The sequence below is a fragment of the Theobroma cacao genome, chromosome 10 (assembly GCF_000208745.1).
Source record: "Theobroma cacao cultivar B97-61/B2 chromosome 10, Criollo_cocoa_genome_V2, whole genome shotgun sequence".
NCBI classification, from domain to species: Eukaryota; Viridiplantae; Streptophyta; class Magnoliopsida; order Malvales; family Malvaceae; genus Theobroma; species Theobroma cacao.
The window spans coordinates 17,259,516-17,274,024 of record NC_030859.1 but is presented as its reverse complement, the minus strand read 5'-3'; the positions used below and the strand labels follow the sequence as shown (position 1 = coordinate 17,274,024).

Here is a 14,509-nt window from a genome sequence, read left to right as displayed (position 1 = left end):
GAGTAGAAATACTCCTATTTTCAGTCCGCGGGTACAGTCCTTTACCCGTATCCAATGGCTCACCACCTAGCCATAATCCATGACACATATTCCAATTAAATTGTGTCTAACAGTCATAAGCTATTTTAGGCTCGATATATATGCATGATATGAAATGAAAAATGCACGAGTAGCCATCTAAACCCGGTATTGGCTTAAGTCGATTTTTCATCCGATAAATTGGCCAATGCGTCCAATTTCACTCCAACTTGCTCCATTTCTTTTCTAATCCCTCAATTCACCAAGCAAAACTAATTAACACACAATTAGGCAAAATTTATCTTCACTTTTCTTCTTGGAACTTTCGGCCAACTATGGTACACTAACTCCCTGATTTTTCCTACTTAATTTTCTCTCCATAATTCATTAATTCCTACACCAAAAACTACTATTTCTTAATCAAATCACTTAGAATAACATCCCATTCTTCCTCATTATTCACTTAGAGAATTCGGCTATTGATGGGCACCAAACCTTTGGTGGTTTCTTCACTTGTTTTTATGCTACACATCATTAATCACCTAAAAACACTAACATACCTAAAAATCAAACCAATCCAAGATCATTCTCTCTCCATACCCATTTTGACCAATCATGAATTCACTATGAAACCATGCTTTTGAACCATGGAAATTAAGGGAAAATGCATAGGGAAAATAGTTCATAAACTAAAATCAAGAAATTTTACCTTTTTCCACTTGATTTTCTTGAAAATCCACACTTTTCTCTTGAATTTCTTTCCACCTAGGGTTTGTTCTTCCTTTCCCCTTTGTTTTCATGCTATGGCCGGCCATAATGAAGAGAAAATGGTGGTGTGGGCTGATTTTTATAGTTAAATAATATGATAATTTAGACTTGCCACATGGCATTCCATGATTGGTCCATTTTTTAAATTCTTATCTTTTAAGCTTTAAATCTCCACCACACATTATTCAAGGGTCAAAAATAATGATGGGTGAAGACCTTGTGCTGGAAAAATGTTTTGGGGGTGCAAAATTACCGTTTTGCCCTTGAGATGGTAAAGTTATCATTTCACCCCTATACTCCAAATTATACTGAAATAAAAATTTTTTTCACTTCTAAACCTTAAATCATACTCCAATAAGTCAAATGGGGTAAAAAAAATCTTTTTTAAAAATTCTAATTTTGTCCCCAGGTGGTAAATGACCATTTTGCACTTAGATAGTGAAAATTTCGATTTGACTCCAAATTGATCATCGAACACCAAATTACCATTTTGAGTCATACTTGGATTGTGAAACTCTTAATTTCAGCTTAAAATTCCTATTTGAACTTGTTCGAGGCTTAATCGACTTAATGGTACCATTAGGGGCAATATCGTCTTTTAACGATTCCTCGAACTTTCTAAATATGCAAACATTCTATTGAGCATGTAAATGATGTTGTAATTATTTTATACAACAGGGTTTGACACTAAATTCTAAGTGTAGACCTTTACTGCACTTGTTGTGGTATTTCGAGCACATCTCCCACTACAGAAGTCTAAATGACATGATTCTTGAACCAATAGAAAAGTAAGAAGCAGATATACAACGTTCATGTTTATTACTTCTCCCAGTTTATCCTAGAAAGGGGTAAAAATAATGAAGAAATTGGAATAATGCAGCAGAACATGGAAAATCAAGAAATGCCTTCAAGGTCGTGGCCCCCAATGCTTGAGGCTGTAGCACCCTGATTAAAAATCATGCTTTGGACCCAAGAAACTTGAGCTGATGACCCCCAAAGCCCATAGTAGTGGCCCACGATGAGAATAGCTAAAAAAAATCAAAATTGAAGCCTAGAAAGAGAAAACTCCTTACGCTTGTAGAGTTCTATGTTGCTTTAGCCTTGAGCCCTATGTAAACACCTTTGAAGAGCACTTTTAAAGCATCAATTAGGCAGCAATTAAACATTAATTAAGCAAGAGCTTTCTGAAGAAAAAGAAGCATTGAAGCTAGAAAGAAAGTAAGGAATTCGAAGGAGAATTGCGATCGACAATCGCCAAATTAATAGTCTTTTCTTCTTTTATTTCTTTATATGTTCTTGTTTAGTTTTAATGTTTAAGCTTTTTTCGATGATGATTTCTGCAATTATGAGGAACTAAATTAGTTATCTAGGACTATAATTGAACTCAATATGTAGTTTGAATTATTTATTTCTTTTTTGCTTATGTTTAATGATTTTAAGTTATTTATTCTATTCTATTTTTAATGCTTCTAATTGATTGGCCACCAATTATAGCAATCTATAAACCTAAATTAAACCTTAACGAAGGAAATTTTGAGTAAACCATGAATGGAATAGCATACGTTCGAATGCACTTAGTTGATTAGGTGGTTTGATTTGCATGTAGGATAGAAATATACTTATGTGTCATATGTAGCCTAGATTATAATATGAGCTTAATGAATCTTACTTCAATTTAATTTATATAGAGATACAGTAAGTTAATTCGGAGAGATGTTTTTATGAGAAATTAGAGAAAGACTTGTAAATAATTTGAGACTCTAGGTTATCAACTTAATCTATTGAAATAAGTTAAGAGAAAGAGAGACAATATTCAGATGGAGTATTGAGAGATATCATAATCCTAGGTCTAGTAGTTGATTGAATTTTTAGACAAATTTTCTGCTTAGTTAGTTTTAGTTTGGATTTTGCTTTTCAATATCTAAATTCGATTGTTTGAATAAGGCTAAAGTGTGTTTATTTTAGTAGTTAGAAATTGGTGTTTCTAAATTTCATTTTGCGGGAGTGTATTGGACAAAATAAAGTACTACAAGATCACACCGACAAGAATAACTTGAAGTCATTATAGTTAACTAAGGATAAATAGCTGAATCAATCTTCACCGTCATCACAATCAACTAAGGATATATTCATAATAATTCTAATTAAATCTCCATGTGTCTAATTAAATCTTGCATTGTTCGAAACTATCTTATAATATTAATTACTTATAAACAATCATAAATAAATTCTATTTAAATTTTGAATTGTTAAACTCGAAAAGAACACCAACATTATTCACCATTAAAGGAACCACACAAGATCAACATCAAATTAAAGTAAATTGAATATAAGATTTAAAGGTATAGATGTTAAGGATAGTAAAGTGTTCATCTTGGTATTGAAATCCTAATACCCTACCGAATAGCCTATTAAAAATCTTCCAAACAATCAACTAAAAGTAGACAACACTCTTTATAGCAGTCTTCACTGCTCTTGACACTACCCCAAAATTATAAAACAAAAAATAATCATCAACAAAGATTATGTGGAAATCACTCTAGTCTTTATCCCCTTTGTCCGACAGTAGTACTTGCCTTATCAATAGGGTCGTTCTTGTCTTTCTACTTAATTTGTCCCAACGACTTCTCATTTATTACTTCCATATTTATCCATGTGTGTTTTTTTAACTTACATAAATCCATATCATAGAAAATTGGTAAACCTTCTCATGTCTTGTTTTCAGTTTCAACAACTCAAAAAGGATTATTAAACACCGTGACTATATACACTACTCCCATGCACATATATAATTTTGTATGGATCTGCCATGAATTTACTTAAAAATAAAAAATAATGAAAATTTTATACCTACCGGCTTCTTGTCAGCTTATAGCTAATCGCATGCCGTGTAGTGCAACATTCAAAGCACAACACAACCAAACCAATAGTTTCAGAAATTTGGTAACCACATGACAGAAAATTATATTATGTCATTTATGACACTCTATAATGAAATTCATCTTATCAACATTCATTTATTTTCTTCCTTTACTACTTATTCTGGGTTGTTTTCACTGTTGTTTGCACAATATAGCTATTTCACTAATTCTAATTGTTTTCGTTACTTTCTGTATAGCATGATTGCTATTGTAAAACAACTCTTAAAGAAATAATAAGTTAGTAACTAAAATCGAGTATCTACTTGGATCTTACATTTCCAATGGGAGACTGCATAATAGCTTAGCCACAACTTTAGAAATTTCTCCTTCTTTTTCTTGTTTAATTTGTGACTCAAGCGCGTCAATAGGTTAATTTAAATTTGAAATTAGTCCTGACTAGTTCATGTCAAGTTTTATAATGAATTACTTCACATTGATCAATTTTTTCAATTAAATTCAATATTAAAATGAGAAAAGAATACATATTATACATGGTACTACGTTAACTATCACTCTAAAAAAAATATCATTTACTTATTTATAAAAGATAAAAGGAAAAGATCATGAATATGTACTAATGATCCTTGATAGATCATAAATATTATAACTCGGATGATTGTTGTTTTCGCTAACTTGCTTTTTCTTTTTATTATTGCTTCCAAAAAAATTGTTGTAAAAAAAGAACTAATTATAAAAAGAAAAATCAATTATAGCTAAAAACAATCAAAAATAAATAACTAAAAATATAACACAGACCAAAAAGTAATTAATTGTTCTATATAAACATAAAATCATGAAATTTATCTTCTAAAAACTTTTATTTTTGTTTAAATTAATTATAATTATTAAGTTTCATTTCTATCCACATACATCTTTTCTTTTGCTTTTGCAAAATCAAAATAAGTAATAAAAGCAAACGAAACCAAGAAAGAAACACATTGCAATAAAGAAAGGGCCCTTTATTGGTGTGTGTGTGTATATATATATATGCACACAACTTCTATTTAATTACTTGGAAATAAAAAATAAATGAAAATTTTGTATCTACCGGCTTCTTGTCATCTTATGTTGTCTACTGCAGCATTCAATTTACTTGGACATAAAAAAGTAAATGAAAATTTTGGATCTACAGGTAGGGGCGGAGGGTGGTATTGGTATGGGGGGGCATTGCCCCTCCAAAAATTTTAAAAAATTTTAATTATTATATATATTTTTAATAATTTTGAAGAGTAGTATATTTATGGAGGCTGTCGCCTCCCTAAAAATTTTGAAGCATTTTATTTATTATATATTTTTAATGCTCCTCAAAATAATTTTTTTGTTTAATAATTAATATAAATAATAAATAATAAAATAACTCTACAAACTCTAATCAACCTTACCCTTATTTAAGTTTACTCACACCTCTTATTCCCTCTTTTCCTTTTTCTCTTTCTCTTCTCTTTTGTTCTTTTATTTTTCTTTACTCTCTTTTATATAATTAACTACTGAAATAGACTACATTCTATAAAAGAGAGATTTATTATCTTATGAACTTGGATAAGGTAAAGTTTTCTTTTATCTTTTTCTTTCTATTCATATTATTTAACTATTTTGTAAAATTTTATATATAGTATTTACCTATTTATATTTTATGCATTATATTTTATGAATCTAGAAAATATTGTCGAGCATAACTTTTTTGTAAGTTTTTCTGCATAACTTTTTTGTAAGTTTTTCTTTCTTATGCCTTTTAATTTATATGTTATATAAAATTATTATCTATTATGAATCTTTTGATTGTTATTTAAATGCAATGTATTAGTTTTTAAAATTTTTTACCTTTATTTTTCTTCATCTTTGGCCCTCTGAACAAAAATTGGTTAGCTCCGCCCCTGTCTACTAACTTCTTGTCATCTTTTGCTATCTACTACAACATTCAATGCAAAATCAATCGTTTTAGAAATTTGGTAACCAAAGTCGCAAAACAATATATAAAATTAAGTCATTTATGAGGCTCATTAATGAAGAAGGTAACACACTCTTCTTTGTTATATAATATTGACTGATATTAATGGAAAGTGGGAACATGAAATAAAGTGAAAAAGTAGAAAGAAAATGAAAATAAATAATGAGAATTTGTCATTCACGTATCTCTTGAGTCACTTTTTATATGGTATTTAGATATATATGCACACAACTTCCATTTACTTGGAAATAAAAAAATAAATGAAAATTTTGTATCTACCGGCTACTTGTCATCTTATGCTTTCTACTGCAACATTTAATGCAAAACCAATCGTTCTAGATATTTGGTAACCAAAAGACACAAAACAATATAAAAATCATTTATGAGGCTCCATAATGAAAGTCATCTTATTAACATTCATTTAACTGCTTCTTAATAATTATTATTATTAACTTGTGAAATTTTAACACTATCTACATGACCTCAAATCCCTACTCAAAGAATATGTTTATTTAATTATTTCACAACTACAATTTACTCACTTTTCCTAATATAACACTTTCATCTCTCAACTACCTAGAAGGCAACTTTCTACTTTTCTTGGCATAATGTAGTGTCATTTAAAACTCAGTGTATGATCGCTTAGAGGCTGCTTTAGTCTAACAAATTAAAATAAGGACTCTATTCATAAGTAAAAAAATATTTTTAATAGTATAGCTGAAATTAATTAAAAATGAAAAAAGTAACATATTCTTCTTTGTTATATAGTATTGGCTGATATTAATGACATTCTGCTTGGATATCTCCTTGACTTAAAATGAAAAATAATAAAAATTTTGTACATTTATAAACGGGGTTTTGTCGTCTTATGGCTGGTGCATGCTGCAAAACTAGTATATAAGCATTGTGTCTATGCAAGTTTTGAAGCACAAGCAAAAGCAAAGCAATACCCAAGGTTGTAGAAATTTGATAACCAAACTATCATGAGAAAAGTAATGACAAAAGTAACATACTCTTCTTTGTTATATAGTATTCATGGAAAGTGGGAACATGAAAGAGGGTGGGAAAATAGAAAGAAAATGAAAAGAATTAATGAGATTAGTCATTCATATATCTCTTGAGTCACTTCCATTTACTTGAAAATAAAAAATAATGAAAATTTTGTACCAACCAGCTTCTTGTCATCTTATGCTGTCTACTGCAACATTCAATGCAAAACCAATGGATTAATAAATATGGTAACCAAAAGATACAAAACAATATGATATGAAAGTCATTTATATAGTATTGACTGATATTAATGTATACAATTTCTGTGGATGTTTTGCATGAATATCTTATTTCCTTAAAAGGAAAAATAATGAGAATTTTTTTGTACACTTATATACGGGGCTTTGTCCTCTTATGGCTGCTGCATGCTGCCAAACTAGTATATAAGCATTGTGTCTATGCAAGTTTTGAAGCACAAGCAAAAGCAAAGCAATACCAAAGGTTTTAGAAATTTGATAACCAAAACTATGATGGCTGCCAATGCTAAATACACAAATGTCAAGTTTACCAACTCTTCTGACCAAATACTGAAGCAAAATGCTGTCACCATTTGGGATGGGCCTCTGGGGTCTGTTGTTCCATTGGTAATTAACGTTGGGTCACAGGTGGAGTTTAATCAGGTAGGTTCACTTGTAGGTTTTGAGTGCAAATTCGGAGAGACCTGCTGCACGTTGATTGTTGCCTGGAGCAACAATGGAGTCTCCAACAAGGTATTGTATTCGTAACATATATAGTCATACAAAACACTGTTTATTAGCTTGAAATAATTAATTAATCTATATATCAACTGTGCTGTGCGCAGGTGTATGCTCAGATCCTTCCAGCCGGACCCGGTACTCATACCGTGGAATGGGCTCAAATCAGAGCAAAGCTTGAAAAGTCCGGCAGCAACTACGACACTGGTAACCAATTTGGATACAAGTGTACTCTTGAAATTGATCCAAAGAGCGGTACGCCAACGATGAAGGGAACATTTACGACGGTAAATTAAGAAGGGCAGCCAAGAGATGAATGGTGAGGCTGTCAAAAATAAATAATGTGCGTGCTGGGTGCAGGACTGCTACTATTACACTAAATAAATTTGACAGCCAGCAGACCACCAGTACTGCTATCAGTGTCTTAGTTAGTAATTATGTAAGCGCTTAGCCTTAGTGTGTGTTTCTTATATGTAGAATATTTCAGGGTATATCTACCTCTGAATTAATTGAAAAGCTCTTCAAGCCATGTCTATATATGGCTATATGTAACTTTCCATCCTAATATGGAAAAACTAAAAGGCTTTTAATTATATTATCTCATCATCTAATGTTTATTTAGTAAGTGTGCAATTATTACTTAAGCCTGCCCAATATTTTAGATATTCATCAACCAATAAAATCAGAAAACCCTGATTTGCACTAACAAGATGAAGACATATATATGCAATGGTGTAAGAGTCCATCTAAATCTAAGCCTGTTAGGAGTGCAAGTAAAGTAAATAGCATAAAAAGAAGCATTCTAATCTTAGACTTTTTTGGAGTGCAAGTAAAGTAAAAAAATAATAAGAACATATTACATAATTGTCTGTATGAGAATAAGTCAACGAAATGCTACAAATGAAAACAAAAGATCCTCCAATACTCCCCCTCAAGTTGGAGCATGAAGTACAGAAAGCCCAACTTGACCAACAGTTTATGGAACTGATTGTACCTGAATACTTTAGTGAATATATTAGCAATTGGTTTTGTGAAGAAATAGGTCAAGTAGCAACAATCTGTGACTGAATGTACTGTTAGATGAAAAGGCAATCGATTTCTATGTGCCTTGTTCGTTCATGGAAGACCAGATTCTGCTGCAATGTGAATAGTAGCTTGATTGTCATAGAACAAGGGAATTGGTGCAGTGTGTGTCACTCCAAGATCTCATAAGAGCTGTATTAGCCAAATGATCTCACTAATGGTGGTGGCCATGGCTCGGTATGTTGGAGATTGGATCTTTTATAAATTGATGTGTTTGTGGAAACCATAGATTTCAAAAAATTTTCTTTAATAAAAGTAAGCAATACAAATACACAAGCTGAAGTCACACTCCATACTTTTTGCAAAATCATGTAATCACATCCATAAAAATCAAGAATCTATAAAGAATGATGAGTATACCTTTCCTTGATCATGTTCCTCAAATTTGGTTCACATTAACAAGAAACATGTGAATTTTTCTCCTTGATCTCGTTTGAACTGGGAAAAAGGGTAAACATAAGAATTGTAGCCCTATTTCTTAGCTTTCCAATGCCTCTAAAATCATGTCATTTGGACTTTCGGAGTGAAAGTTATGCCCAAATTACTTAAACAGGTTTTTCTTTTGCAAGATTCTCAATTCTTGACTCTAGTGAATTATAGTAAATTTACCACCACACCAAATATTGATTTTTCAACCAAATAAACTTACCACTTATTCTTCAAGAATAGCTTTCACCTTGAACCTTAAGTGGATAAGGTGTGAAATGCTAAAATAAGATGGTAACAATTGAATTTCTGTCTTTTTCTTCTTTAAATTAATCTAGGGTTGTTTTTCTTGTGAGAGGTTGCTAGAAAAATATACCAAGATCAGAGATCAAGAAGAACCTAAAAAGAGGGGGTGACTATGGAGAATTCTTGGAGGAACTTTTAGACTTAGGGTTTTGGCCTTCAAAGATGATGAAAATTTCATTTTCCCTTTTATAAAGTGCAACAAAGACTTTAAATTTTTGTTTCATGATGGACTCTTCTTTTATTTTATTTTTAATTAAAAATAAATTCCTATCAAGAGTCCAAGTTGGTCATCCATAAAATGTTATGGTTATAGCATACTCCTCCAATAATAATTAAGATTATAATTAAAAAATAAATAATTTATTTAATTAATTATAATTATTTATCCAAGTCAAAATATGATTCCTTATTGAATAATTGTTCTATTTTACTATTATCCATCTTTAATTAAGAGAATTAATAATAAAATAAAGGAATCCTAATCAAACATGGACTCTTATAATTTATCAAGAAATTATAATTAATTATAAATAAAGAATAAACTATTTAATTCTTTAATTATAATTAAAATCCTCCAATATTATTTTATCTCAAGACAATAATTATCTTAATAAATATTTTTATTTTAAGACAACTTTTGCCTTAAAAAATTATTTATTCATTAAGATCATTTTTTTACTTACCAAAAATAAAATAATATAATTAAGACATCTCTTGTCTTAAAACGTCACATATACTTTTGTTTTAATTAGAACAACTTTTGTCTTCATTAAGACAACATATGCACCATGTCTAAATTAAGACAACTCTTATCTTAATTAAGATAATGTGCAAAGTTACCATTTTTGAACATTTATTTAAATAATTAAATAAAATATGCATTCCAACTTAAACAAGTTAAATTATATGAAGCTAAGTAGGGAATCTATTTAGATGTAGATATTCCAAGCTCCAGTAAACATAGAATTATTCTTAATCTCATTAAGATCATTTTTGTTTATTAACCATGAAATTAATCCACCATAGATTTATGGTTGCACACTTGGATTAACTACAATTATAAGATATGATCCAATATTAAATATTTGATATTGGTTGTCAAAATTGCAAACCTTATGTTGTGAACCCTCATAACCGTCCAATGACAAAAGGTGAAATAACTATTGTACCCTTTATGTCAATTTTGTCCTTTAATCTCATATTTCTTCCAATCTATGATCCAATACTTTCGATCTAATCTTTTGAGTATTAAGATATGATGAGAGCTAATTCATCAATCCACTGGACCTAGATTAATCAGTAATCTCCTTGAAATCACTAGAAGTGATGTTAATGCTATAAACTCCACTTTTTGGATATATGTTCTCAAATGTTCACCTCAGTTATAATCCCAATGTACGAGTCTAGATCAATGTTTTAAGATGATCATGCTCATGGTATATCAAAGATTAAAAGGAGATAAGACATGAGTTCATTATCCATCAGGATTTTGGTTCTATCATAAGCAACTACATAAGTGTGAGATCAAGGTTTAAGTAACAGTTAAATTTAAACTTGATTCTCATGTGATTTCAATTCAAATTATAGTGTCATTACTCGAAGTCAACTACTCCAATGATTTAATACTCATCATTCCCTTGAAGTGAATCACATTCCTTACATTGGAAGTAATATAGACACTAAAGCCTTAACATAATAAAGTGACCAGCTTTGGTTGTGAACAATATTTAGATTCAATTAAAATACATGTATCTTATGTATGAATCTTCATACAAATGTATTATAATATATCAATAGAATCTTGATACCTTTATAACTAGATAATAAATGCTTACTAAAAACAAACTCTTTGTCTCATTATTAAAATATACTTTCATTACAAATAAAATGAATGGAATTAAACATGATAATGCACTTGCTTTCCAAGGCATCATATTCTCAAATTCTTAACAATCTCCCACTTGCCCTAAAGCAAGTATGACATATCCCTCATCCCAAGACTTTCTAAGTGACCCTCAAAGCTCTTTTATGTTAACCTTTTTATGAATGGATCAATGAGGTTCTTTTTTATTGGAATTTTCATCACAAGCATTTTTCCACATTGTATGATCTCTTGAAGAAGATGATACTTCCTCTTTATATGTTTTGCTGCTCTATGATTCTACAGTCCTTTTGAATTAGCTACTGCTCCACTGTTATCAAATAGAGTGTAATGGGCTTGTCTGCATCTAGAATCACTTCAAGGTCCATAAAGAACTTGAGGAGCCATACAACTTCATTCGCAACCTCATAAGCCATCACATACTTTGCCTCCATAGTAGAGTATGCAATACAATATTGATTAATACTCCTCCAAACTATGGCTTTTTGTCCCAAAGTGGAAATAAATCCTGATGTCAATTTCCTTAAGTCAACATCAAACTAAAAATTTGAATTAGTGTACCTTGTTGTTACAAGGTCACTTCTAGAATACATAAGCATGTAGTTCTTTGTTCTACGAAGATATTTGAAGATGAATTTGATAGTAGTCCAATGCTCCATGCCTGGGTTAGACTAAAGCCTATTAACCCATCTAATTGCATAGTAGCATATCTAGCTTAGTGCATAGCATACATAAGATTTCGAACAGAAGATGCATATGGAATCTATCTCATGTTTTCAACTTCCTTTGGAGTTTTAGGTGACATCTCTTTAGAAAATTTGATTCCATGTCTAAAAGGCATACAATCCTTCTTGGAATCTTATCTAGCAAACTTGGCCAAAATTGTCTATGTAGGCTACTTGAGATAATGTTATCTGTTTGTTCTTGATATCCCTTATAAGTTTGATCCCTATAACATAGCATGCTTCTCCCAAGTCCTTCATATTGAATTGTTGGTTCAGCCAACATTTAACTGTTGACAACATTCTTGCATCATTTTCAATGATTAGAATGTCATCAACATAAAGTATTAGGAAAACAACATTTTTATCTTGTATCCTTTTATAAACATAAGGTTCATCTACATTTTGTTGGAATCCATACAATTCAATAACAGTATCAAATTTTATTTCTTAAGACCTAAATGCTTGCTTAAGTCCATAAATGGACTTATGCAATTCACAAACCTTACGCTCGTTGCCTTTTTTAATGAAACCCTCTAACTGAGCCATATAAATGCACTCTTCAAGGTCCCCATTTCAAAATGCGATCTTGAGATCCATCTACCATATCTCATAATCAAGATGTGCTACTATAGGTAAGAGGATCCTGATGGATTTAAGCATATTAACCGGTAAGAAGGTTTCCTCATAATCAACACCTTTTCTCTAGGTATAACCCTTAGCTAATAGTTTGGCCTTGAAAGTCTTTACCTTCCCATCACTTCCACTTTTCCTTTTATATAACCATTTCCATCCTATGGATTTTATCCTTTGAGGTGGATCTACTAGAGTCCATAATTTCTTGGAATCCATGGAGTTTAACTCAAATTTCATTGCCTTATGCCATTACTAAGCATCAACATCATTAATAGCATCTTTATAAGTAGTGCGGTTAGATTCATGTTCATTCGAGAGTGCAATCATATTTTCTCCTAGACCCATGTATCTTTCAAGTTAGCTCACAAGCCTTCCATTGTGTCAAGATATCACTATTTGATGTTCAAGTTGTGTATCTGATTCAATTCTTAAATCAAATTGAATTATGATATCTTTATAATCTACTATTGAATATGAAGGATCATACAATTATTCTAAAACAATTTTACTTCTAGGTTAGTGATTTCTCACATATTCTTTCTCTAAGAAAGTTACATTCGCACCAACGAAAAATTCCTTATCTTGAGGACTATAGAAGTAATAACCTCTTATACCCTTAAGATACTCTACAAACAAGCATACCTTAGTCTTGGGTTCCATTTTTGTGGACTCAAGCTTTAAAATATGTGTAGGATGCTTCTAAGTTCAAAGATAACATATAGATGATTTATGCCTTGTCCATAGCTCCCTTGGTGTCTTAAGCGCTACCTTAGATCGTGCAAAGTTGAGTATGCAACAGTTTGTGTGCAATATTCCCAAAATGAGATTGAGAGTTTAGCATAGGACATCATTAATCTAACCATTTCTAAAAAAGTCCTATTTCTTTTCCCAACAACACCATTATGTTGAGGTGTTTTAAACGCTAACAAATAGGCAATTATCCCATTGTCAATGAAATACTGTCAAAATTCATCTTATAAATACTTACCACCCTGATCTAATTGAAGTTGTTTCAATGGCTTACCTAGTTCTTTTTTCAACTTCGGCTTTGAATTCTTGAAATTTCTCAAAGGATTCATTTTTCTTGTGCATCATGTACATAGAGCCATATCTTGAGTAGTCATCAATAAAGGTTATGAAATATTCATAACCACCTCTAGCTTGTTCGATCATTGGTCCACACACATCTGTGTGTACTAAATCTAAAACGTTTGGCATTCTATTTCCTTTTGCCTTGAAGGGCCCTATAGTCATTTTACCTTAAATACAAGACTCACATACTAGCAAAGGGCCATTAGTCATGTTTGGTAGAGTACTATTGAGTTTTTGTTGATTGATATGACCTAAACGCAAATGCCATAAGTAGTTTTGGTTAAGCTAAATTTTTGGGCTATTTTAAATTTAGATCATATTGCCTCTACATCATTTGCAAATAGGTTGTAGGTTTAAGGAAAGATTTTAGTTAATAGTTCTAGAACAAATAAAATCCTTATTCAAATAAATAGTGACTATCTCACTAAAGTAAATTGAATATCCAGACTTTATTAAAAAAATAAAAATTAAATTTCTATAAGTTTTTGGAATGTAATAAACAATTTCCAAAATTAATTACGACCATAAGGACACCGTAGAACAATGGCTCCCACTGCTTGTGCCAAAACAAATGTGCCATCTTCCATCTTCATATGAAATTACCCCTTAGTTAGTTTTCTCCTTGGGTTAAAACCTTTGAAGAGAATTACAAACATGGTTAATGGCTCTAGAATCTATTATGCATGTATTTGTAAAATCAACCACCAAACAGGCTTCTAATACATTTAGAAACCCAATACCTTGTTTACTCTTTTAGATTTCAAGGTAAACCTTGCAATTTCATTTCTAAAGTCTTTTCTTACCATAATAGAAACACTTTCCCTTGGTGTTGTCTTTCGAAGTAGTCTTTTTCTTCATAGGCTTTTTCTTTGCTCCCACTGACCCTTTAGCTCTCTTTTTATTTCTAGCTTTCTTCTTTTTACCCTTAGGTTTGGGTTTAGAAGTGGAAATTACATGTGCTT

At 30.9% G+C, this 14,509-nt stretch overlaps 1 protein-coding gene across 1 annotated transcript; it reads left to right on the top strand.

Annotated features, from left to right (window-relative positions):
• Positions 7,113–8,021, top strand: LOC18587025. Its single transcript, XM_007010671.2, has 2 exons — positions 7,113–7,415; positions 7,508–8,021. Exons 1-2 carry the CDS (start codon positions 7,173–7,175, stop codon positions 7,694–7,696), a joined length of 432 nt encoding a protein of 143 aa, XP_007010733.2. The 5' UTR covers positions 7,113–7,172; the 3' UTR covers positions 7,697–8,021.